Genomic DNA, 27,711 nt, shown 5'->3' with positions numbered 1-27,711 from the left:
CTGTCAAAAAAAGTAGGTCAGAATGATTATACTTATTTCTCTCTGATGCATGAAATATTTAATAAAATCTATTAAATAAATATATTATTTTTGTCAAAACAAGAACTTATTCTCCACAATGATGCATTCATGTGTTTTGAGAGTGGTGCACATTTCCCCAATGCAACAGAGAATAATGGTGCATGCAGAGGTTGCATCCTCACTATTTTCATCAGTCATTGTGAATTAATATTTTATATAATAAACAGAAAATCAAACAACTATAAAGAGAAGTATTATGTGTAAGAGTCAATGGTTGTGTTGGCGATGATGGGCTTTTAAAGATCAGTCTACAGTAGAGGCATCCGGCATCAGAGAGTTAAAATGATAAAACCTGAACATGAGATGTGTTGAGATTTTGTTATGAAATGGGTTTGATCTGCAAATATTTCTGTGTGCAGTCTCTGATAGCAAAATAAAATAATAATAATACTGTTCACCACATATCCTAGTGCCAGATACACGCTGTGACTGAACAAAGAGACACTTGAGAATCATGGGAGGAAAAAAAATAAGAGTTTATGATTCCACTAAATAAATAAAAAATGTCAGGCACCGTTATGTAAAGAATGAATTCATAACACATTGAATGCACATATCACAGCCAGAAAACCATGTTTTCTAACAAGAATACAAATAGGAAATGCACTTCCCCCCCTGCAATTTAAAAGTGTTAATGTTTCTAAACAGTCTCTTTTTTTATTTGTTCGTCTACATGTGTTGAGAATCAATGATATCCAGGTACCTTGCTTCAATGATCTTCGGCAACAAGTAGTTCCTGCAAAGAAAGTGTTATGTTATGGCATATATGCATATACATATACCCATTTTCTGTGTTAAACTATATTAAAAATGCCTGTCAGGATACGAAATCTGCGTTGTTTGACAGACGTTATACACACAGATACAGTAAACAGCAGACATGCTGCTTTCTTATAATGTTCAAGACATTGTAAATATACACTCTCAGATAAAAAGGTACAATATCCTTTCAAAAGTACTAAAGTGTACACTTTAGGTACTAAGGAGTAATATGCACCATTTAGGGGTAAAAAGGGTTAAAAGATGTACTTTGACAGCATTGTACCTATTTTTCCCACTCTGATATAATAACTATGACATACCTTATTGGAATGAGCATGATCATGAGTAAAGGGAAGATCATCTTCATATAGGGCAGAGGGTACATCCCAAACGCACACAGGATGATCAACTGAACCATCTGCAGGCCTGTGAAATAATGCACCTTCCTCTGAGGCACTCTGCGGATGTAGTGAGTGGGTGGATACGACGTCTTGGGAACGCAGATTGAGATAAGAATGATCAGTGACAGATTTGTGCATTAGTCAACATATGTAGCAAACATAATCTTATTTACTTTCCTAATACACGAACCAAGAAGAATTTCCAGCAAAAAGCTGATGGTCTGTTAATGCTGAACACAAAACATAAAACAACACTGAAGATACTTGATCTTAAACATACAGTTATGAAGAGTTGAATTGTGGGCCAGTGATATATTGTATGACTGTGGCCGGTACAAAACCTTAGAAATTTGTCACATTACTTTAAAATTTGTTGTTAATGCTTTCATGATGACTTTAAACCTGTAAATCCGCATTGTTTTGGAATAGATTGGGATTGAACCATCAGTAACAGAAGAACATGTGCAGCTTTTAAATAAACTAATGTTTAACTGTAGTGGTGAATGTTTAACTGTTTTTATTAAGTGTCTTTATTGACTTTATTAACTTGTGCTGTGATGGATTGTGCTTTTAATATACAGTGTCACTCATCAACTACTTTATATAGTTTGTGGTTAATTTGAACAGACATCAGTGAAGAAAGATGCATTTTTTCCCCACACAATGGTGTAGTACAAATTGGACTTATAACTTTTTTTAAAATGTTTTTTTTTCTTCTTTCTTTCTTTCTTTCTTTCTTATTTAAATCAAAAATTGGTTTTAAACCAGGAAAAGTCACAGTGTGGAACAATGATGGAAACAATTGTGCCGCTTCATATTTTTGTGAAAAGCGCGATGCATTTGATGAACAGAAAGTTCAAAAGAACAGCTTTTATTTGAAACATTATAAATGTCTTGATGCTCACTTTTGACCAATTTAATGCCGAATAAAAATTGTATTGAAAAACTTTAAGATCCTCCACCAAATGATTACTTCTGGCTCTCGAGGCTTACTTGTTCTTTAAGCAGAAGGGCCATTCGGTCACACATCTGGTTTCCATCAATAGACGTGAGAGCGATGTACAGGAAGAGGCCGTAGAGAACGGGTTTCGGTATCCACTGCAGAGGCACCGGCAGCAAAAACACTGACAAACCAATTAGGATGTTCGCAGCCAGCGAGGTAAGTCTTGTCTCCTTCACGCTGACTATCCTGCAGGTGCACACAAAGACGTGTTTTACAACTCCGGTTAATCACACTTGATGTGTTATTCACACTCTCATTTCTAAACATCATCTGTTGGTATCATGTTCTCTAAGTGTGACTGTAGGTGCTTGCGATCACGTTTCGTAGAGGTGGCCCCCCTCCACTCGCTGTTCCACCCGCGCTAGCTGACGCACATGAAGTGTGGAGTGTGGGAAAGCTGCGTGCATCCATGGCAAACCCAGCACTGACATCAGGATGTTGATAAACCCAGAGAGCATCAGGTCCCAGTGGTACGCCGTTCCCTTTAGCAGTCTGAAACACATGCACACACACCAAAAGAGATCATACGGCATCCCCTCAGCATTTACGCTGACTGACACTGAGCTCTGAAAAAACATCATTCTAGCAAATAGAGAAGGTATGGCACAGAAGCATGGAAACAAACCTTTAATGTTAAAACTCAAATATGTGACCTTGGACCACAAAACTAGTCATAAGGGTCAGTTTTCAAAATTGAGATTCATACATCATCCCACAGCTATATAAACAAGCTTCCTGTTGATGTATGGTTTGTTAGGAGGACAATATTTGGCCGAGACACAACTATGTGGAAACCTGGAATATGAGGGTGCAAAAAAATCTAAAGACTGAGAAAATCGTCCAAATGAAGTTCTTGGCAATGCATATTAATTATCAAAAATTACGTTTTGATAAATTTAGAATAGGATGTTTACAAAATATCTTCATGGAACATGATCTTTAATTAATATCCTAATGATTTTTGGCATAAAAGAAAAATCGATCATTTTGACTCACATAGTGTATTGTTGGCTATTGCTACTAACATACCTGTGCTAATTATGACTGCTTTTGTGCTCCAGGGTCACACATGCAGTGTTGGGGGTAACGCATGACAAGTTATGTTATCGGATTACTTTTTCAAGTTACGCATAAAGTAATGCATTACTTTTTTAATTTACTGTACAAGAAAATATCTGAGTTACCTTTTCAAATAAGTAAAAGCAGTTTCCATTTTGTTTCCCATTTATTGGCTGATTGCTCTCCTGTCCTCATGTTGAGAGAAATAAGGGGTAAGTGCAGAGGCGCTATGTGAACATGATGTTACTGTAGATCTAGACTAAATGTCAATGTGCATTCATCTCACTTACACAAAAACACGAAGATTAAGTATCTCTAAAAATGAATAAAAACAGTGCAAAGCAAGTGCAGACTCAGAATCTGACACAAACCTGTAATGATTAAATATGTTAAATAACACAAATATTCTTTATATGTATTCATTTCCATTTGATTGACCAATGTCTTTGCTGCTTACCTTCTTTGATCCAAATTAAACTTTAGATATTTAAAAGTATATTCTTAAAAGTAATTTCCCCAACACTGCAAATATGACTCTATGACTCTACTGATTGACATAGTACTGATTTTCTGCATGGATACCTGTTCTCTGGGGCATTGGTGAGGGACACCACAATATTTTGGTCAATGAAGATGAGCAAGGCTAGGAGAAAGCCAAGACCGCATGCACTTAATACGTTCATCCCTGTCAGCTGGTCAAAAGCCGCTACTTTGAATAGGGCTTCATTCTGGTAGTTGAAAACTGGAACTGTGGATCAACATATTTGAAGGATTGAATGTATAGTTCACCAAACAGATGACAGTTCTGCAAATATGTACTCACTTTGCCAAAGCCTTCAATCACATTCAAACCTGTCACCTCAAAATGGATTGTGAAAGGTTTGACGTCAATGGCAATTGATCAGGATGTCCTGCTGTGACATGTCTCGAGGTACCAGGTTTGAATCAAAGACTGTACAATATCTAACAGATATTACTGGCATTGTTGTGAATGGGAGAAAATGCAACATGCAATATGGCAGCTCTAGTAATGGAAGTCCCACCTTTTAATAAAAAAAGCCAAATTGTTAGACCCTTCACTTACCATAGAAACCTGAGACTTCCACATGCATTGGTTGGACCAGCCTAAAATACACGCTTTTTACCGAGTTAACAGTGCTGGATAGTAACTCATTATATGCACTCTGGATTACTTAATCAGATTCCAAAAATTAGATACATTTAATTAGATTACATTACATTTTAAAATACTTGAAATATACGGAGAACATGACATGCAAGAAAAAAATAAATAAATTGTGCGTGCGATTTACTAATTAGTTCCCTCAATGTACTAAAACTTGCACACGATTACTATTGCCTTCCCTCGATCGTGCTCACGATTTAGCAAATCGAGGGAACGAAATAGTAAATTGTGCGCACAATTTATAAATAGAGTGAACGAAATAGCAAATCGAGGGAACTAATTAGTAATTCGTGCGTGCAATTTATAAATCGAGTGAACGAAATAGCAAATCAAGGGAACGAATTAGTAAATCGTGCGTGCAATTTATAAATCGAGTGAACGAAATAGCAAATCGAGGGAACTAATTAGTAATTCGTGCGCGCAATTTATAAATCGAGTGAACGAAATAGCAAATCGAGGGAACTAATTAGTAAATTGTGCGTGCAATTTATAAATCGATTGAATGAAATAGCAAATCGAGGGAACTAATTAGTAAATCGTGCGTGCAATTTATAAATTGAGTGAACGAAAAAGCAAATCGAGGGAACTAATTAGTAAATCGTGCGTGCAATTTATAAATCGAGTGAATGAAATAGCAAATCGAGGGAACTAATTAGTAAATCGTGAGCGCAATTTATAAATCGAGTGAACGAAATAGCAAATCAAGGGAACTAATTAGTAAATCGTGAGCGCAATTTATATATCGTGTGAACGAAATAGCAAATCGAGGGAACTAATTAGTAATTCGTGCGCGCAATTTATAAATTGAGTGAACGAAATAGCAAATCGAGGGAACTAATTAGTTAATTGTGCATGCAATTTATAAATCGATTGAATGAAATAGCAAATCGAGGAAACTAATTAGTAAATCGTGCGTGCAATTAATAAATTGAGTGAACAAAATAGCAAATCGAGGGAACTAATTAGTAAATCGTGCGTACAATTTATAAATCGAGTGAATGAAATGGCAAATCGAGGGAACTAATTAGTAAATCGTGCGCAATTTATAAATCAAGTGAACGAAATAGCAAATCGAGGGAACTAATTAGTAAATCGTGAGCACAATTTATAAATCGAGTGAACGAAATAGCAAATCGAGGGAACTAATTAGTAAATCGTGCGCGCAATTTATAAATTGAGTGAACGAAATAGCAAATCGAGGGAATTAATTAGTAAATCGTGCACGCAATTTATAAATCGAGTGAACGAAATAGTAGCTAGCTAGATCAGATTAGTTTTCTTCTCTTTTAGAAGAAAACAAACATAACCCCAGGTATTTATTCAATACAGTGGCTAAATTAATGAAAAATAAAGCCTCAACAAGTGTTGACATTTCCCAACACCACAGCAGTAATGACTTTATGAACTACTTTACTTCTAAAATCGATACTATTAGAGATAAAATTGCAACCATTCAGTCGTCAGCTACAGTATCGCATCAGACAGTGCACTATAGACCCCCTGAGGAACAGTTCCACTCATTCTCTACTATAGAAGAGGAAGAATTGTATAAACTTGTTAAATCATCTAAACCAACAACAACATGTATGTTAGACCCTATACCATCTAAGCTCCTGAAAGAGGTGCTTCCAGAAGTCATAGATCCTCTTCTGACTATTATTAATTCCTCATTGTCATTAGGATATGTCCCCAAAACCTTCAAACTGGCTGTTATTAAGCCTCTCATCAAAAAACCACAACTTGACCCCAAAGAACTAGTTAATTATAGATCAATCTCGAATCTCCCTTTTCCGTCCAAGATACTAGAAAAGGTGGTATCCTTACAACTATATTCCTTCTTAGCAGTGTTGGGGAGTAACTAGTTACATGTAACGGCGTTATGTAATTTAATTACAAAATTATTGTAACTGTAATTAGTTACAGTTACTAAGAAAAAATGAGTAATTAAATTACAGTTACTTATGAAATTTTTTACGATTACAAAGGGGATTACATTTGAATATTTACACACATCCACATACAGATTTAACTGATTTCTTTCCCAAATTGCACTGACTATTCTGAGACATACCGCCCTAATAATTTCCGGGATGAGGAAATACAGTCTGGTTCGTAGAATCCAGTCATAAAAACGAAATGCCTAACGCGGACGGAATATGTCACATTTTGGATGACTAAATCAAAAGTAGGTCAGTACACTTGAATCAAAACATGACATAGACTAGTGTCTGTGAATATTAAGCCACAAAAATGCAATATATGACTTGCACATTCTGCGTGTCTGTGGAAATCAGGCGCGGACTGGACACCGGGAGAACCGGGACAATTCACAGTGGCCTGGCAGCCGATTTTGCCCCACTACTTAATATCATTATTGTATAATTGCCTGCCGAATGTACTAAAGCGATCATTTGCGAATCCGCCATTTGATAATTAAATCTCTAATAAGTCATGAAGTGTTAGTCATGACTCGCGCGCTCTCCGCGCCTCCGCCAAACGGTTTGGATCAGACTCAGAGTAATCAATGCGAGAGAGAGAGAGAGAGAGAGAGAGAGAGAGAGAGAGAGAGAGAGAATGAATGAATGAGAGAATGAGAGAATGAGAATAGAGTGGACTGCTGGAGCAGAGAAGAAGAACTCCTTTTCAGGGTTTCAGGTCAGTTTCATCTGTAAAGATGCTTTTTTGTCTTTGTTTTTCTATTGATTTAATCAAGCAGCAGCACGTTGCTCATCAGTCATCACTCAAAATACTATATAAAGGACATCATTATTATCTGTTGTAATGTTACAGTAGTAATTTAGCTGAAAAAATTTCGATTTTTTTTTAAATAGGTTTAGGGGGAGCTACACTGTAAAAAAAAAAAAGTCAGTAAAATATACAGCAAAACACCGTCAAATTCCAACGGTAATGGAGCGTAAAACCAAAAACTTCCTTTTACTGTATTAAATAGATAGAATAACCGTTAATTGTGAGACTGGATAAAACTTTGTTTTTTACTGTAATAAAATGTTGAAACTATAAATATTTTCTGTGAAAACAAATAAATATGCATACATTTTACAATTAAGTATTGTAATGTTGAAAATGTCCGAAAACCTTAGATTTTACGGTATTATTTGAGTAAAACTAAATCTTTTGGGGTTGTGCACATTGGAATTCACAGTATACATCTGTAGATTTTTAAACAAACAAAAACATCCATTTTTTACAGAAGCAAGATGTTAAAAAATAGGGTCCACCGTAATAATACAACCAGTAAATACCATTTAAAAAAAAGCAAATATCAGCAGTAAAAGACAATAAAATTGATAGTATTTTTTATTTTAAAATTCAGGTACTGACATACAGATTAAAAGTTACACTGTTAAAAAAAACTGTCAAATTTACGGTAAAATACCGGCAGCTGTGGTTGCCAGGAATATACCGTGAAAAAAATTTGGAATCTGTAAAAGACAATACGGTATACTGGTTTTGTAACCCTAAATTTTACAGTAGACAACGTATTTTTTTACCAAAATCATGGAAAAAACAAAACAGATATATTTGTCAATTATACAGTAATTTTATGTAAAAAATGCAACTTTCCATAGCTTTTTACGGATATTTGCAGTAAAAAAAAGTTATAATATAATAATATATCACTGTAAAAAAAAAACTTAAAAATATCAGAACAAAATACATTTTGTTTACTGAACACAAGGCCTATTATCTATAAGCATACACAATTTTAAAGTGGAAAAAGTGACATGACATTCAGCCAAGTATGGAGATTATGTATGGATTTATACTCAGAATTCATGCTCTACATTTCACCCATTGTGCACACACACCATCATTTACGCTGCAGCACCCGGGGAGCAGTTGGGGGTTCAGTGGCTTGCTCAAGGGCACCTCAGTCGTGGTATTGCCGACCCGAGTTTCGAACTCACAACCCTAGGGTTAGGAGTCAAACTCTCTAACCACTAGGCCACAACTTTTTCATTATTCAAATCGTCTAAATAAATAAAAGACCATACCACGGGTCAAATAACTTTTTTGCTGATAACACCTGAGCTCATTTAAACAAGGGAACAAGACAAGCTAACACAAGAAGTAACTGGACCAAGATCCCAACTAAACCAAACACTTTCCACCACAATGGTGACTTCAAGTGAATCAAGTATCAACATTTAAGCCTCTGTTAATTCTCAATAAGAGCTTCTCTAGATGTCTGACAGAAATAAAGTCACAAAACCTTGTAAGGAGGATCTGTGAACGTCTGTATCGGACGTACACAAGACATAAAAAACATTTTAAAAAAAGACGTCATAAAAACATTCTGTCTCCTCAGTGGACATCTTTTCAACGTCTGCAAAGACATAAAAAGACATCCACTGGACATAACTTTGCCCAGTGGATTAGGTTGATGTCAAAATACACAATATAGTAATTTTCATGTAATAGTTCCTTTAAAAACAAACAAAAATTTTAAATACATGTGACTTCATTCCACAAGACTGCTAACGTATGAAGGTATAATTAACACTGGATTTATTTAACATGCATTATGTACCATGTGTTGAGTTCAGTGTAAAATGCATTGAGTAAAGAAATTAATATACAAGACTTGGTATGTCCTTGTGCTTTGGACACAAACTTTCAATAATAAAAATAGTTATTTGACCCGTGTTATGGTCTTTTATTTATTTAGACGACTTGAATAATATGAAGTTGTGGCCTAGTGGTTAGAGAGTTTGACTCCTAATCTTAGGGTTGTGAGTTCGAAACTCGGGTCGGCAATACCATGACTGAGGTGCCCTTGAGCAAGGCACTGAACCACCAACTGCTCCCCGGGTGCTGCAGCGTAAATGCTGAACACTGCTCTGGGTGTGTGTGCACGATGGGTTAAATGTAGAGCATGAATTCTCAGTATAAGTCTCCATACTTGGCTGAATGTCTCTTAGTCACTAAGTTGCCTTATTTTTTTAAGTTGATGCAACTTTTTTTTTTACAGTGTATATATTATAACTTTTTTTACTGCAAAAATCCGTAAAAAGCTATGGAAAGTTGCATTTTTTACATAAAATTACTGTATAATTGACAAATATATTTGTTTTTTTCTACCATGATTTTGGTAAAAAAAATACGTTTTCTACTGTAAAATTTAGGGTTACAAAACCAGTATACCGTATTGTCTTTTACAGATTCCACATTTTTTTCACGGTATATTCCTGGCAACCACAGCTGCCGGTATTTTACCGTAACAACACAACCCTTATGAAAATTAACATTTTAATATTTAACTATAAATCCAGAGAAAATGGTTACTATTGTTTACCTGTGATAACCAAAAATGTAAAATTATTTTACAAATATATTTATTTAAAAATAAATACAAATCCATTTGCAAAAAAAAACTAAAAAAACAAGGTTATTTTACTTTTATATAGGCTAATAAAAGCATGGTTAATTTTTTGTAAGGGAAAAACATGACTCGTGTACAGTATTAGGATTTTTCTATAAACATATTGTAGTATTGTAGAGTAAAGTATATTGTATATACTTTATATACTTTACAAGTATATTGTAAAGTATAGTTTTGTTCAATCTTGAGTATTAAAGTCATGAGAGAGATGGATAACAGAGCAAAATAAAGAGACTAAAGAGAAAAATAGAAGTGAAGGTACAGTTCAGGAGAGAACTTTTAATTATTTTGCATGTCCCCAAATTAAAGATTTAAACCTTTTTTTATGCCAGGCCCATACAAAAAAATAGTCTTGTCCATGAATTTGTTTGTATGAGTTAGAATTTTCCAGTCTGAATTTTTTTCCCAGGCCACCCCTCCTGTAAATTAATGCCAAAGACATGGTTTCATTTACTACACATAGGCCTACTGAAGCTCGCAGTGTTTTCAACCTCTGCCATCTCAATATAGGAGTACACGAGCACATAAACATAATTTCTAGAACTGTTCTGTGTCACTTCATGGGCATTTTACTTATTTTGAGAAAACTATCATCATATACCGAGACAGCAGTTTAAAAAAAACACCAATGTTTCAGGAGTTTAGTACACAGAATACGTCACATGCTTATTAGATAACTGTATTTAAGTTGATGTATATGCTTTTATTTATTATTCTTTCATTTTCACAAATTTAGAAAAGTAATCAAAAAGTACTCAAAAGTAGTTAGTTACATTACTTTAATAAAGTAATTGAAAAAGTTACACTACTATTACATTTTAAAGAGGGTAACTTGTAATCTGTAACCTATTACATTTCCAAAGTAACCTTCCCAACACTGCTTCTTAGAGAAAAATGGTATATGTGAGGATTTCCAGTCAGGATTTAGACCATATCATAATACTGAGACTGCTCTCCTTAGAGTTACAAATGATCTGCTCTTATAATCTGATCGTGGGTGTATCTCTCTATTAGTTTTATTGGATCTTAGTACTGCGTTTGACACAATTGACCACAACATTCTTTTGCATAGACTTGAACACTTTGTTGGCATCAGTGGAAGTGCATTAGCATGGTTTAAATCGTACTTATATGACCGCCATCAGTTCGTAGCAGTGAATGAAGATGTATCATAGTACAAAATGCAGCAGCAAGAGTTCTTACTAGAACCAGGAAGTATGACCATATTAGCCCGGTCCTGTCAACACTGCACTGGCTCCCTATCAAGCATCGTATAGATTTTAAAATATTGCTTATTACTTATAAAGCCCTGAATGGTTTAGCACCTCAGTATTTGAATGAGCTCCTTTTACATTATAATCCTCTCCGTCCGCTACGTTCTCAAAACTCAGGCAATTTGATAATACCTAGAATATCAAAATCAACTGCAGGCGGCAGATCCTTTTCCTATTTGGCGCCCAAACTCTGGAATAACCTACCTAACATTGTTCGGGAGGCAGACACACTCTTGCAGTTTAAATCTAGATTAAAGACCCATCTCTTTAACCTGGCATACACATAACATACTAATATGCTTTTATTATCAAAATCCGTTAAAGGATTTTTAGGCTGCATTAATTAGGTAAACCGGAACCGCAAACACTTCCCATAACAACCTATGTACTTGCTACATCATTAGAAGAATGGCATCTACGCTAATATTTGTCTGTTTCTCTCTTATTCCGAGGTCACCGTAGCCACCAGATCCAGTCTGTGTCCAGATCAGAGGGTCACTGCAGTCACCCGGATCCAGTACGTATCCAGACCAGATGGTGGATCAGCACCTAGAAAGGACCTCTACATCCCTGAAAGACAGCGGAGACCAGGACAACTAGAGCCCCAGATACAGATCCCCTGTAAAGACCTTGTCTCAGAGGACCACCAGGACAAGACCACAGGAAACAGATGATTCTTCTGCACAATCTGACTTTGCTGCAGTCTGGAATTGAACTACTGGTTTCGTCTGGTCAGAGGAGAACTGGCCCCCCAACTGAGCCTGGTTTCTCCCAAGGTTTTCTTCTCCATTCTGTCACCGATGGAGTTTCGGTTCCTTGCCGCTGTCGCCTCTGGCTTGCTTAGTTGGGGACACTTCATCTACAGCGATATCGTAGACTTGATTGCAAATAAATGCACAGACACTATTTAACTGAACAGAGATGACATAACTGAATTCAATGATGAACTGCCTTTAACTATCATTTTGCATTATTGACACTGTTTTCCTAATGAATGTTGTTCAGTTGCTTTGACGCAATGTATTTTGTTTAAAGCCCTAGATAAATAAAGGTGACTTGACTTGACTTGACTAGTAAATCAAGGGAACGCAATAATAATCGTGTGCACATTTTAGTACAGTGAGGGAACAAATTAGTAAATCGTGCATACGATTTAGCCTACAATTTTTTTCCTGCATGTCATGTCTGGGGCTCCGTAGAAATCTAACTACAGATACTTTACTTTTTTTATTATTAAATTGATTACATGATTACATATTATCCACACAGGTCTTTGTAACTTTTTTGTCAGCTGAATCTGAAAGTATTTGAAGTCAATAGCACATTTGCATTTTTCTCTGATGTTGATGATCACATGAAGAATGCAACATTAAAATTTGTTACTATGCGTTTTATTTTGATTGTTATTATTTCAAAATGATTTAATTTTTAAATATTATTATTTAGTTACTATCTTTTCTGTTTAACCCACAAACCCCCTACAGATCCTTCATGAACCCCACTTTAAAAAAAAGTTGATGTAATGTTTAATGCACTTAATGTTGTTAATAACAACGAATGGTATATATTTTCTTTAATTTGTATTTTTATATGAAGATGGTACAATATTGTTCTATTTAAATCAATGTGATAAAATGAGTTAGGTCACAAGTACTGTAATCTAAAAGTAATCTAAAAGTAGTCAAATTATATTATATAATGGATTACATTACTAACTACAATTTTGGTTAAGTAATCTACACAGCACTGGATATAACAACATTTACAAGGTATTTTATGTAAAACTTACAAAAATGTGAGATTTTTAGGAAAACAGTAAGTATGTTATTCCACTCCAAAAACAAAACTGTCATTGAGGAGTAAGCAGTTCATAGGAAAACATATTTATATAAGATTGTACAAATTAATGTTAATTATTTATATTAAATGTGCCGAAGTGTAAAAGAGACTACTTTAAGGGAACAATCATCAGAATTTTTTTTACATTCAATCTTTTCATCACACAATGTCTCTAAATACTTGGTATAAAGCACATTGTGTATATGTACTACTTTAATGCTCTTTTTTTTCATTTTTCAAACTTGACAGTCTTAATTATCATTAAATATCCTTCTAATCATTTCCCTTTGTGAAAGTTATGCAGGTTTGGAATTACAGTATGGCAGGTAAATGATAATGTTTGGTTGAATACTGATGGGTTGCATAATAATTAAATTATCGCGGGATGAAATCGCACCTAACCCAGAGTCTATTTGTGATCATTTTGATATAAGCAAAAATACTACATGATCATAAATTTTTATTTGTTTTTTTTTCCTCCATGAGGACTCACGCTGAATGTCGATGAACAGGTAGGAGCCCACGAAGGAGAAGATGACCACAGATATTGGCAATGCACAGTCTGACACCACCTCCCTGACTTTAGCATGCAGGAATGGGCTGGAAAGAACCAGGAAAGTAGAAAATGTAAACCTTGAGTAATATATGGAAGCCAATTTCCGCCAATACATAAAAAAGTATTTGCAACTTTTTAATTCACAATACTGAATTACTTTGCATGATTTGCATGACACAATGATATATATGAATAACATGATATAAAATCGCATATAATATAATTTATATTAATTTATATTATATAATTTGACTAATAAACTCGTGATTACAAAAAGTCAGAATTTTGCAATTCTGATTTTATTAATTTTTTTGTCAGAGTTGCATGATTTAAAATGGTAATTGTGAGCTAGAAGTCAGAATTCCGAATTGTCAGAATAAAGTCAGAAAACACGCAATTGTGAGAATTTTGAGATATATAAACTTGCGATTGTGACTTTTTCCTCGCAATTGTGAGTTTATATCTTGTGATTCTGATGACTTTTCTCTGAATAATGAGATCTTGCATTTTTTCCTCAGAACTGTACTTTATAACTCGCAAATGCAAATGCAAATGCAAAAAATAAAATTAAAAAGTATCATAAACAGCGAGTTTATATCACACAATTCCGACTTTATAACTCACAACTGCATGTTACAAAGTCACAATTGCAAGATATAAACACAATTCTAGAAGAAATGTCCAAATTAAAAGATATAAACCCACAATTCTGAAAAAACAAAAAAAAGTATTGCAAGTTTAAATCTTGCAATTCTCAAAATTGTGAGTTTACATTTCAAACTCTGAATTGCAAGTTTATATCAAACAAAATGAAGGGGGAAAAAAAACTATAAATAAAAATTAGTACAGTCAAACTATTAATCGCGATTTTCACATTTTTGTTTGCATGATGTATGTGTACTGTGTTTATTATGTATAGTATATATAGATACACACACATACTGTATAAATTTGGAAAATGTTTACATGTATATACAGTTATGTATTTCTATTATATTTCTAGTTTATATATATATATATATATATATATATGTGTTTGTATTTATATATATAGGCCTACATAATAAATTGACACAGTACACATGCACAAAAACTTTTATTTTGGATATGATTAATCGCGATTAATCATTTGAAAGCACTATTAAAAATACAGAATTGTGAGATAAAAAGTCACTATTCCCCTTTCTATTTATTTTTTTCTTCAGTGGTGGAAGCAGCCCTCCATAGTAATATGACTATTATTTACTGTTTTATTTGCTTTATGTGAAGCCAGGTCATTCTGTATTACTTGAAACCAGTTTAGTTTAAATCAAGTATGTTAGATCAGAAGACCAAGCTTTAGCAACTGATGCTAACTAAAGTTGACCGGCCTATAATGACCTTCTCTTGATGAGGAAGAGGGCATAGCCCAGCCACAGTGTTCCCAGCATCAGCAGCAGGCAGAGAATAGGGCGCTCCCTGGTGCACAGCACTGCTGTTGCAGGCATTGAGCCGCCTCCATACTCTGTTCCATTCAATTCCTGATGAAGGATCACACCCAGACCTTGCAGTTCCCCTGTGCTTCCATTGACTAGTGTAAGGCCATGATAATATTTATGAAATACTGAGAGAAAAGGAACATATAGTGGACAGCAATTAAGTGAATCATAAATAAATATATATTTATAAAAAAAATAATTAAAAAAAATAGTGCAACCAACAGAAAAAAAGAAACCAATCGGTCATAATTCAGTCACTCTGACGGTGGCTTTCCAAATGTATTTGATTTTTCTGAAACATAAAAAGAGATCTTAGGCAGAATGTTCATGGTGCTCTTTTCCATTCAATGAAAGCAATAAGCAATAATAATTGTAAAATTTAAGTTACACTATTATAGGGGTGTGCATGAATTATCATGTTTTAGCGATATGTGAGCTAACATTATGGAGTATGTCACTCACTTTGCAAAAAAAAAAAAAAAAAAAAAAAAGCATTAATAAATAATAATTTATTAATTATTAATTAAAAGCATTTATTATGTGATAAAGTATATCAGAATGCAGTTAATATGCCCCTACAATTCAAAATATGAAAGCAAAAATATCCCTGTATGGGTTTTTGTTTTTTAAATTTACATAGTAAAGTAATATCACACAAACAACATTAGTGTATTAGTGCGATTGCAAATGGGATATTAATTTTATCCAACAGTTCAACGAACAAGAAGCTAATATTGAGTGAGTTATATTTTGGACGCAACATTGTCTGTTTTTTTTTTTTTTATCTGTTTTGACCAATCCGGATCAGAATATTTGTGCATCTAAGAGCAACACTGTGTTGTTTCGTTTTCTAAATTAACCGGGTTTTTTTCATTAATCAATGATCAATGATTCATTCATAAAGTCACCCAGTTGCTACATTTCTAAATGAATCTGCCGTTTTGAACAAATCATTTGAATAAATGAATCAATTAATCATTAATTAAAATAGGGACGGTTTTAGTGTCATATTTATTTATTCATCACTGGTCTAAACCAGCCAAGGTAACAACAAAAAGCAGAATATGGTTTAATTATCCCCATTTGAAAAATCACAATATATATATATATATACATATATATATATATATATATATATATTGCTAATTTTGCTCATGTGTGACACCTACCCTACTATTTGCTGAAAACAAGCCAAAATGGGTAACTTTTATGTTACTCTATGAATCTTTTTATTTTTTTTGGAATTTAGCAGCCCCAGTTTTGATTTAACTTCACTGAATAGAGCTGGAAAAGAGCTGCTTGAACATTTACTTTAAACGACTCTTTTTGTGTTCCATGAAATGGGATAAAATTACAGGTTTGCAATGCCATGATGGGGTTTTGGGTACAGTATTGTTTGCAGTATTGCTTAGGCATAGTTCACAACAAAAAAAAAAATTCATCATTTTCTCATCCTTATGTCTTTCTATATTTTGAGAAATGTCCCCGTGTTTATTTTTCTTTGTCGAAACGGTTTGTTTACTAACATGCTGTAAAATATATTTTGTGCATCACAGAACAAAGGATGTTGATTTGAACAACATAAGGGCAAGTAAATAATGACAGAAGTTTCATTTTTGGGTGAACTATCCCTTTAAACCACACCAAACGGAAATATCATCAACAATATTCTAACATCAAAATGCATCAAGAAGACATTTACATTTTCTCCCCATTTCTTTCTCACTCACGTCCCTGTTGTTAAATCATCATTAATGATTTATTTCTGAGATATTACAAGCCTGCTCTAGTTTGAATATTAGTTTCAGCAAAGCCTGTGGTCCTTATACATATCAGAGCTCTGAACTTACTCTTTATGGTGCCTTTCAAAGCGTCGCCCACAAAGGCAATGGAGATGAACAAAGCTATCACTTCTTCTGTGGAGCTGAGAGGACACATAGCACACAGTGAACAACTGATCTTCCCTTTTATCAAAGCAACAGAGCACAAACCAAGACATAACAACAAAAAGGCACGCCACAAACAGAGATTAGCACACACACGACAGGACAGCACAGATTTATGATGGATGTTTATGCTACAGAGAGGTCATATCAGAATGTGGTGTCTGCCTGAGGGGATTTCATCATCAATAAAAGACAACTGGGTTGTTGCATTTTCTCAAGCAGATGAGTGAGGTGCATGTTTGTGTAAAACTCTCCACCACAATTCTAGGGTGTTTTTTTTTTTTGGCTGTCAGCAAGTTGTTTCGGTGCTTTAAGCGGGCTTTAGCTTTGCTAGGGTGTTCTAGCTAGATGCATACTGACCGAAAACATTGAAAATTATCCTCAAGTCTTTATAATATTCTGATCTCAAGATATGCCTTCTGTGCCTGTGTTTATGGGACTTTCTCTATCCGCCTGGCCAAAATCGTAGATCCAATTGCTTAGAAAAGTAATAGCATACTTTTCAACAATTCACATATAGTGCAAATGGTGCAGAACAGGTTTTGGGGTTAGTGATATGAACAATATAACATTGATATGCACCTTAGGCATGTGATCAGTTAAGGACAAAAAAAAAGAGGAGAATGTATTGTTTGTCTTATATATTTTTATAGCACTTCAGCTGTTTCAGAGCACATTCTGTTGTATTTACGGAACCCGTTTAGATAATAATAACAATGATAAATAATAATAATAATAATAATAATAATCATTCAAAATATCATTTTATTTTATTAAATTATACAATTTCAATAATGGTATTATACTGTAAATAATGAAAATAATAATACTAATTATAGCAATATATATAGCCTATATATATATATATAGTTGTTTTTGTTTTGTTTTTACACGAGTAAAATTACAAAAACCTCAACTGTTAAACCTCAGAGTTTGGGAACACAAAGAAACTGTAGAGCTTTTTTGACAACAAATTAATAATTGATCCTTATCACAATTTGGAAATATATCATATGTCATATCTTTTGTTTTTAAATGCAATCCAGACTTAGTGTGGAGAAGCATCTAATGTGATCCAAAATGTTTTTAACACAGCGGATCATGCACACAAAAAACTAACAAACCCACAGTTCTGCGCTTCTCATTGTGATGCATGCAGCGCGGCAGACTATATTCTTAAATAATTAAATTGCAGCCCTTGTGATTCAGTAAATGCATATTATATTTAATTTACATTTTGCAGTTTGTCTAGTAATTGTTCAAAGTCATTTTGTGATTTCAGTCTTTAAACAGTCCCTCACCTCTTACCACCGAAATTTCTATTTATCTAATTCATGTTGGTCACATTGTTCTTCTCAGGTCTGAAAATATAAAAGTTCATAGAAATAAGTAAAATCTCATTCCTCGCAGATAAACAGATTGTACTACTCCACTGACCGTTTAAAGAGCTTCATAAACAGGCTGACATTGAAGATGCCTCCCAGTATGAGGAACAGACTGTTCCAGAGGCCGATGCAGGCGTAGAAAGCAGGAAAATCAAGGTCGTAGTCATCACAGATGCCTCTGATCACTGCAGTATGCAAACAAAAGAGAGAAAACAACTGTAAAGGCCTCTGAGAGAGACGGTCAGCTAAACGTTCTTTATAAGAGAGATACAGCACCGCTGATGAAGATGGCTAGAGGTGCAGTGGTCAGAGGAATGACCAGCGGAGAACCAGCAAATAGAGAGTAAATCACTCCTCCAATGCACTGACCAACTATAGTCTTCTGCACATCTGCAAAGAAAAGGTCCAATGAATAGAAAACACTCTTAAAAATAAAGGTTCTTTACTGGCATCGATGGTTCCGTAAAGAACTTTTAAAGGGATAGTTCACCCCAAAATGAAAATTCTGTCATTAATTACGGAGTTTTCATTTTTGGGTAAACTATCCCTTAAAATAAAGGTTCTGAAAGGATGTTATCAAGGCAATGTCACAGAAGATTTGGTTTCTCAAAGAACCTTTCAGAGATCAGTTCCCAGAGAAACCTTATTTTTCTCAACATTTTTATTTATTTTTATTTATTTATGAACCTTACCCACAATCAAATATTGATCTTAAAAAATAAAAAAAAGCATGAAACTAGATTTTTTTTTTGTAAGCAGAGGCTCTAGTACTTTGCTTTGACACACTGCATGTTCAGATATTCATAGAACAAAACATTCTGGGAGCCATGAAACTTGTTGGCAGTCGCTGGCAACTAAAAAAAAATAAGGCTGGCAATCTGAAATAAATCTGAAGAAGCTTTTCCCACTATAAAGAAACTTTTGTGCGACGGAAAGTTGAAATGGATGTGAAAGGTTATTGATTGAACTATTGATGCCAATGAAGAAACTTTATTTTTGAGTGTAAAAACTTTACAGTTCACAAAATTTCTTTATAGCAGAAAAGGTTTTTTGAATTGTTCGAGTGTTTAACTGTCAGGGCGTCTTCAGTCACTTTTAACAGAAATAAATCGAAATGAGATCACACCTGGTGACACTTGGCTATGTGAGCACACACAAAATCATGGGCATGATGTGGAAGTTAAAGGATTAAAGCGCCTAAAATAACACTTTGTACTGTGGCAAAAAAAAAAAAAAATGACAGCAGAAGAATAAATCTTTAAAAGGTACCTTAAAATCCCCTCAGAATTTTAAATGACAACCAAAAATATTATTGAACAAAAATATACATTACATTTACATTGATTTTCCTGAGTTACATTTCAAGGCTTCGGTCACTTTGACTACAAAGCTACAAAGTGTAACCCAAAACTGAATAGGCACAGAGAGTTAAGAAACGTTCACAAAAACAGAAACCCAAAGAGGAACCCAAAATTGTTCTAAGGCATCAAAAAAAAAACTTTTAGAAACTTTATATATATATATTCTAAGAACTGTTCTCTGAAATGTTCTTTGGAACATTTGTTTCATCACTGTGAAAACCACCTTTTGCAATCTTTATTTTTAAAATTGTACCAACAAAAATGGAACAATGAAAAATAAAAAAATGGCTCTTTTGAGAACCGTTCACTAAAAGGAACCCAAAATGGTGTTTCTGGTCCAAGGTGGTCCATCAACTAATGACTATAAATGATGAAGCACAGACCTATCTCTCCTCGCGTGCTCTCGTCATTCAGAGAACCGAACGCAATGGCCGGCAGCAGGATGGCGATGTAGAGGAAGATGGCTGTTGTGGTGTACTTCAACAAAGATCTGTTAGAGTCCAGAATACCTGGAGAGAGAGCCACACAGCAACAAACACCTCAGCCCCAGCAACAGAGAGATTTCTGTTATTTTTAGTAAAGTGAAGTCAACCAGAGCCTTGAGGGAAACAGAGACTCGCCATCTGTGAAGTCCGACAGGTACAACGGAAGCCTGCGGCACAGGTCTTCATAAATGCCACGACCTGCTCGGAGGAAATCTTTTACCTGCGTACAAAAGGAGATTTAGTAGTGAAAAAATATGCTTAAAATCTTAAGGTGCATAAGTAAACCTTAACACAAAAAAGTGTTGTTGTAAAATATCACAAGATGGGAAACTGTAATTTATCTGTGATCCAGATGCCACATCAAAACAGCTGTGCCTGAAATCTTATTACTCTTATTATGCAGTACAAAAAGAAATACAACGGAAAATCTGTTCTTGAATCACTGAAACTATTGCATAATCCCAGTGACAGAATACAACGTACACTTACTACAAAGAGGGTAGGCTGTGAAACATGAAAATTTAGCAATTTTTAAGGAAAACAACCAATGTTCAGTAAAAGGGGATGCCTATTTATTTTTGAAAAAGACTCTTATGCTAATCAAGCTGATTTGTACATCTGGGGGTTTCAGAGATCACATGCTCTGTATGCGTGCAATGCGTAGGCTATAGTCATTCATATTGATTACCATTAGTATAATCACTTTTACTACAAATAGCATGGTAAAGCTAGTAGCAAAACCATGTTAATGTGTGGTTATAGCATCTATGCGCATGGTAATAGCATCCACAGTAATTCACGTTGGCCAAAACACACAAGGAAACGCATTGTGAAAAAAAAATATCACTGGCAATCACAGACATTTGCATTCGGACGGGATTAGTTTTCTCAGAGAATCACTGAGTTTGCTGAAAAACAGTAGGTAATTTGCTCTGGAACTATTACAGAGGTTGTGTGAGAAAAACACAGACGTTGCAGATTCAGACGGGATTAAAATCACCAAGTACATCTGTGAAACACAGATTTCTCTAACGACCACCTGTAAAACTAGTCCCGTCCGAATAGGGCTTAATATATCTAATACTACAAAAAAATAAATAAATAATAATCCAGTTTAGTAGGCATGCTATGACATGTCCCTACCAATATCCATCGACTACTAAATAGTCCCTAGCAATAATTTTGAATAAACAATTAAAAGTCTGTTGTCTGCCATTGTGTCCCCACCAATGCTAAAATCAAACCTTTGCCCATTAAGCACTGTTTATTTCTGTACATGAATACTAATGTTACTGACTGTATCTGTAATGTTGTTATACAGCATTCATCTTTGTGTATTTGATATTATTTTATTACTGTATTTTCATTTGTCTTTAATGATGTTTATGAGCTTTATTATTTAGTCCAGTAGTTTTTGCCGTGGTATCAAAGTGCTTAAAGGTGCCATCTGTCATATCTGGCAAAAAAATCAAGTCATACTTCACATTCCATACCAGATGGGGGCAGTATGCCTCAATAAAGTGAATTGGTCTACTCTAGAGTAACAAACGAGAAACGGCATAGTCTCTATGCTCCGCCCCTACCTTCACATCAACCCTAGAGCATAGCTGAAGCCTATAAGACAGCGGTTCTCAATTGCAGTCCTCGCGCCGCACTGCTCTGCACATTTTGAACGTTTCTCTTAGCGCTTCAGACATTTGTTCTATTCGAACATAAGTGCCCTGCGAAGTGGACATCACAGGATATTCAGCCATGATTCCAGTTCGAAGCGAACGTGGCTATATGTTCCAATCAAAGTGCATTGAAGTGTGCAAGACGTGAATTTAAATTGTATCGATTTACAGATATATATGATGTCACAGTTGTCCATGTTTAAAGACGCTGCACAGCTAAATCAGTGAATGAATGTTTCGATGTGAGGTAAACTTCAACAGATTTCCCCTGCTCAGAGAGTAGGGAGCAATGAACAATTGGAACACAGTTCATGCACGGAGTTCATTTCTAACGAGCTGATTATCTGAATCAGGTGTGTTAACAAAGAGAAACGTGCAAAATATGCAGAGCAATGGGGCACGAGGACTGGAATTGAAAACCGCTGCTATAAGAGGACGTTTTGCCTCCAGAGGAACGTTGGGTGATGTCAAGTGATTTTGAAGCATGACATCTTCAAGCTACTCCCCTTCACCTTTACCAGTGAATATGTTCTTATTCGTTTTGTTCATATTACATTGAGTTGTATATACACATTATTGGAATTAAAATAATTTGACAGACAGCATTCTGTCAACATCATTGGTCAACATCAGACAGCGGATGTTGACCAAGCTAGCACCAACCAACGTAACCAGAGCTGCCAACTCTCAAGCATTCACCGTGAGACACACGCAATTGACTCTTTTCACACGCTTTCATGCAACACATCGATTTTCTCACGTACAGAAAAACCACGAAGCAAAGAGGACACGGAGACCAACAGACTACACAGAGCAAACGCAGCTACGGTTAGCCATCGCTAACATTAGGACGTTTATAGAACAGCCTTCGATACATTTCTATGTTATAACTTCCCGAAAAAAAAATACACAAACATATAAAACAAACTTCTAGTGAAATACTAACAGCATCTAACTTACCAATCCAAAAGAAATGTTGCAAGTTCGGTGTCGAACCTCATTTCGTTCAGGTCCATCAGTTGGTTTACTCTGTTGTTTACTCTGGTTCGGCACTAGGTAATAACACTAGGTATAAGTACGCCCACAAGCCGTGCGAGTTATTCGTGTATTGCAGGTTGGCTGGTGGTTATGTTGCCCGCATACCGCCTCCCATGGCCGAAACTGGTATTACGACACCTGTCGGGCCGGGGCTAGTAATGCTAATGCTAATTAAGGTTGATATCTCTGCAGCACTATAACTTGACATTTTTTTAATGACATCATCGCCCTTATTTCTTCTCATACTTTTGATGCGTGTAGGTCATTTTTTGTATATTTTTACCTCAATTTTTGCACATGACACCTTTAAAGTGTTCTAAAAGTAACAAATGGAAAGCACTTTTTTTTTTTTGATAAATGATCCAATCCGAGACTCAAAGATGTTAAATTGATGAGTTCTGTGATGGGTTGCACCACTAGTGTAGCATAATGTGAGGACGGTGTGTGTGTGTGAAAAGTGCACTTCACGGCCCACAGAGAAACCCAACATTAAGTTAAAAGGCAGACTGAGCAGATAATTGGTTGGCCAAGTCCTTCACATGCCCCGAGCCTCTCTCGGCTCCAGACCTTGAGTGGTTTGTTGCTGTGTGGGTCGGTCTCTTCCTCCAGCGAGGGCTTCTGGATGGCAGTGGAGAGCTGCTGCCTTTGAATCACCAGCTCCTGCTTGAAGTCCTCCTGGGTCTTGGTTTCCAGGAGTTTTTGTCTAAACGAGATGTCTGAGAACAAGGTGGCAAACGTGCGGCCGAGCTCTATGGCGGTTTTTGTGCTTTTCTGTAGGGTATGCAGAAGATGAAAATTACAATAGAGGCTTAAATAGATCTGAAATGCTAAAAGTAACATTGAAACTGAAGACTTTAAGTGTAAACTTTGACACGGTTTGAAACCATTGCAAATTAGCACACAGCAGTGATAATACAAATGTGTGTTTTTGTCACTCTAGGTGATGAGAAGTGAAAGGAGAAGCTTACTGTGCGAGGCGGTGCCAGGATGAGGATAACATAGCGAACCTCGCAGCAGTTCACGCCCCAGTTCTGCGGCCGCTCCAGACGCGAAACACAGACGCAACGTCTCTGAAGACTCTTCACATTACAGCTGAATGCAGAAGGGCACATGTTTTTAATCAGACATACATATGATTAAATGTAAATAAATTATTAAATAGACAGATAGATAGGCTTGGCTAATCATATTTGCTACTTACTTGATTGCTTCTAGGCATGCATTGTTGCGTTCAAAGTAAAATTGTGTCAAATAAATAATTGTGTACATCTCACTTGCCATTTTCTATCATAAATATGGTACATAATATAAACTGGCAGCAGAAAGTTTGTAAAAAGATACTTTTTTTTGCATTTATTTGATCAAAAATATAAGAACAGAAACAATTTGAAATATTATGACAACTTAAAATAACTGTTTTCTATGTGAATATATTGTACAATGTAATTGATTCCTGTGATCAAAGCTGAATTTTCAGCATCATTACTCCAGTCTTTAGTGTCACATTATCATCCAGAAATCATCCTTATGCTGATTTGATGATCAAAAAACATTTCTAATTATTGTCAATGTTGAAAAACGTCTTGCTGCATAATATATATATATATATATATATATATATATATATATGAAGTGAAAGTGACATTCAGCCAAGTATGGTGACCCATACTCAGAATTTGTGCTCTGCATTTAACCCATCCGAAGTGCACACACACAGAGCAGTGAACACACACACACTGTGAGCACACACCCGGAGCAGTGGGCAGCCATTTTAATGCTGCGGCACCCGGGGAGCAGTTGGGGGTTCGATGCCTTGCTCAAGGGCACCTAAGTCGTGGTATTGAAGGTGGAGAGAGAACTGTACATGCACTCCCCCCACCCACAATTCCTGCCAGCCCAGGACTCAAACTCACAACCTTTTGATTGGGAGTCCGACTCTCTAACCATTAGGCCACGACTTCCCAAAGTCGTGGCCTATATATATATATATATATATGTATATGTATATATATATATATATGTATATGTATATATATATGTATATGTATATATATATATGTATATATATATATATATATATATATATATATATATATATATATATATATATATATATATATATATTGGTATATATATATATACATATATATATATATATATATCATAAATACATTAAGTATCAAAAAAACTGTTTTCATCAGTGATAAAAATAAGAAATGTTTCTTGACTGGAGTAATAATGCTGAAAAATCACATTTGCCATTACGGATATAAATTACATTTTAAAATATATTCAAACAGAATCAGTTATTTTAAATTGGATCAGTAATTCACAATATTACTATTATTACTGTATTTTTAATCTAATATACCTAACCTTGGTGAACAGAAGACAATGTTTATTAAAAAGCATAAAAAAAAACGTTTGGCCAACGGTTAAATTAATTTCTTATGTAAATATACTGTATATAAACAAAGTGCAATTATTATTTTAATGGTAGCACCATAAATAGATATAAAAGTATGCATGCATGTGCATATGCATCTATATTATAGGCTTAAGATGTAACAGGGTCCCTGGTCAAAAAATACTGGAAAAAAAAAACATGCAGGTGCACTACATATGGCTTAGATATGTAGGTATGTATTTTTAAGTGCTTAGTTATTGATGTTTAAACTCTACATACAGCACACAGAGCCAGGACTGCTGGTAGCGAACTCCAGTGGCTGTTGCTGTCACTCCCTGAATGGTCTCGGTCAACAAGTGAACTTCAACAGACAGAGAGAGAATACTGTAAAACACATTCACGGTTTTATTTAAAGAAAGTGGGTCTTCCATTAAGCTCATCCCCTGGACTGCTAGACTGGATGACCTGTGACCTTTGGGGCAGATGGCCCGCTGCTCACCGTTGGCCTCCTGTCCTCCGGCATCTGTGAACAGAGCATGCATGACCTCTTCTGCATTGCAGCAGCCCTGGCCATCCATGGCCACATGCTCCAGCATTCTGCGCAGCACTTCATCCAGGGAGGACGCCCTCTCATCCAGCAGGATGCTGGCCTGCGCCAAGAACCCATCCAGATCCCTGTGAGCTCTCACCTCCTCCAGAAAATCCACCAGCTTCACATACTGCAGCAGGAAAGAACAGCTCTAAAGGGGTCCCTTGGCAAATACAAGCCTGTTTATCAATGATTCTTTGAATTTGGTTCTTTTTAATCAAGCATTTAAACCAATTCTCAAAGCAGTTGCATTACATTTACACATCATTTTATTCAAAGCGAACCCATTGGCATTGCTCACAAAAAACATCTGTGTTTGTTTGTAACATTATTAGATATTTATTTTACTGGACCACTGAGTGATTCTGAATCAGTGAATCCATTAATTAATTTTTTATTATATATATATATATATATATATATAATAAAAAATTAATTAACTAATTAATTAATTAATTAAGTTTTGTTTAAAAAATAATTAAATAAAAATTATATATATATATATATATATAATTTTTATTTAATTATTTTTTAAACAAAACTTGTCCAAACAAACCAATTAACTGAAATAAATGACCCATTATTAATGGTATTGTTAGTGGCTTGGATATTGAATATGCATTATTTGATCAAAAATACAGTAAAAACTTGATGCAAAAAATTTAGCTCATAAGTAGCAGAAATGTTAAAATAGAAAAGACATTTAAATATTATTTTTCCAATGTTTTTTTTATTATTCCACATTATTAACGTTTTTATTGTATTATTGCACACATCCTTGATGAGCATGTAAGACTTCTTTCAAAAACAGTAAAACTAGTCAGAATTAAAAGTGTATATTTATAATGTCTATGAGTTCCATCGCATTACTTTAGACCATAAAAATGAGAGCGATTCATGACTGAGGAAGCCCAGCCATAAATACATCAATTAAACAATGGATGTAAATGATGAAAGAGCCTTAGTAAGAAAGCCTTACTCTTCTTGATGTATGCAGAAGGCCAAATCCTGAAGCATCAGCGTCTATTTATAGGAGGAAAAGAGGGGGGGGGGGGTGATAAATTGTTAAAACCCTTGTGCTGTTACATGGATGCATGAGTTTGAAGGACATACCACTGAGCCAGGCCTCCCAGACGATGTGTTTTCATTCATTATCTCGGAGCCCTGAACCCTCTGTATTATGTCTCGCTGGTTATAAATAGTCAAAGAGTCTCCAAGTCTGCAGCACAGACACGTCAGAAGAGCATTGTGGTCCCTGAACCCTGACACCGCAGTCACTTAAGAATAAGACCTGGCACAGCCTGCTTCCCCAGTGCCGTAAACACATCAGCCCAGATATGAAAACAATACTGATTGTTTTTAAGGCCCGAAGTGAACACAGAGAATTTCTGCTGCAGATGGATGAGACTGCCGGGATCCTTCTATACCTCAGGCAACGATCACAATGATATATTTTATTTTTAGATTTTTGAAGTACTCTCAAAGAGAATTTTATTTGAGCCACAAACACACACAGATCCAAACCAGCGCTCAGATGCATCACACGCTCTGACCTGAGATGCTTGGCTGAACATCCGTCTCATAGTGACTTCTGTCCATCTGGACGGCAAGCACATCTCGTTTCCTCTGGATCTCTTCTCCGCTGTCCTCTGTTTCCGCGTCTCGCAGATCTGAGACATCAACATGTCATAATAGTGCTCCTCAAGTAGGCCTTTCTTAGCTTTAAGATGATTATTATAATCTCATTTCCCTGCCTAACTGGGTCTGACGTGACCTTTTGCAGC

At 35.3% G+C, this 27,711-nt stretch overlaps 1 protein-coding gene across 6 annotated transcripts in view; it reads right to left on the bottom strand.

Moving 5' to 3' along the window:
• Positions 1–395: 395 nt before the first annotated feature.
• The window catches only part of LOC132109386 (solute carrier family 4 member 11-like), a 38,410-nt gene continuing 11,094 nt past the window's right edge, over positions 396–27,711 (bottom strand). For 3 of the 6 annotated variants that reach the window (XM_059515407.1, XM_059515409.1, XM_059515406.1), the window contains exons 3-20: positions 27,481–27,597; positions 26,907–26,950; positions 25,838–26,057; positions 25,618–25,699; positions 23,900–24,023; positions 23,499–23,702; positions 20,356–20,440; positions 20,119–20,244; positions 18,651–18,764; positions 18,427–18,559; positions 16,894–16,967; positions 14,946–15,168; positions 13,503–13,609; positions 3,889–4,054; positions 2,566–2,739; positions 2,238–2,433; positions 1,164–1,333; positions 396–817 (exon numbers count right to left, since the gene is read on the bottom strand). In XM_059515407.1, coding sequence (XP_059371390.1) covers positions 751–817; positions 1,164–1,333; positions 2,238–2,433; positions 2,566–2,739; positions 3,889–4,054; positions 13,503–13,609; positions 14,946–15,168; positions 16,894–16,967; positions 18,427–18,559; positions 18,651–18,764; positions 20,119–20,244; positions 20,356–20,440; positions 23,499–23,702; positions 23,900–24,023; positions 25,618–25,699; positions 25,838–26,057; positions 26,907–26,950; positions 27,481–27,597 — 2,426 coding nt within the window. In that variant the 3' untranslated portion in view covers positions 396–750. The remainder of the gene's footprint in view (positions 818–1,163; positions 1,334–2,237; positions 2,434–2,565; positions 2,740–3,888; positions 4,055–13,502; positions 13,610–14,945; positions 15,169–16,893; positions 16,968–18,426; positions 18,560–18,650; positions 18,765–20,118; positions 20,245–20,355; positions 20,441–23,498; positions 23,703–23,899; positions 24,024–25,617; positions 25,700–25,837; positions 26,058–26,906; positions 26,951–27,480; positions 27,598–27,711) is intronic. The other 3 variants (XM_059515412.1, XM_059515411.1, XM_059515408.1) reach the window with 2 other exon arrangements.

Source organism: Carassius carassius, chromosome 29, assembly GCF_963082965.1.
Source record: "Carassius carassius chromosome 29, fCarCar2.1, whole genome shotgun sequence".
Lineage (NCBI taxonomy): Eukaryota > Metazoa > Chordata > Actinopteri > Cypriniformes > Cyprinidae > Carassius > Carassius carassius.
The sequence above is the reverse complement of the archived record's forward strand: the minus strand, read 5'-3'. Positions and strand labels throughout refer to the sequence as shown.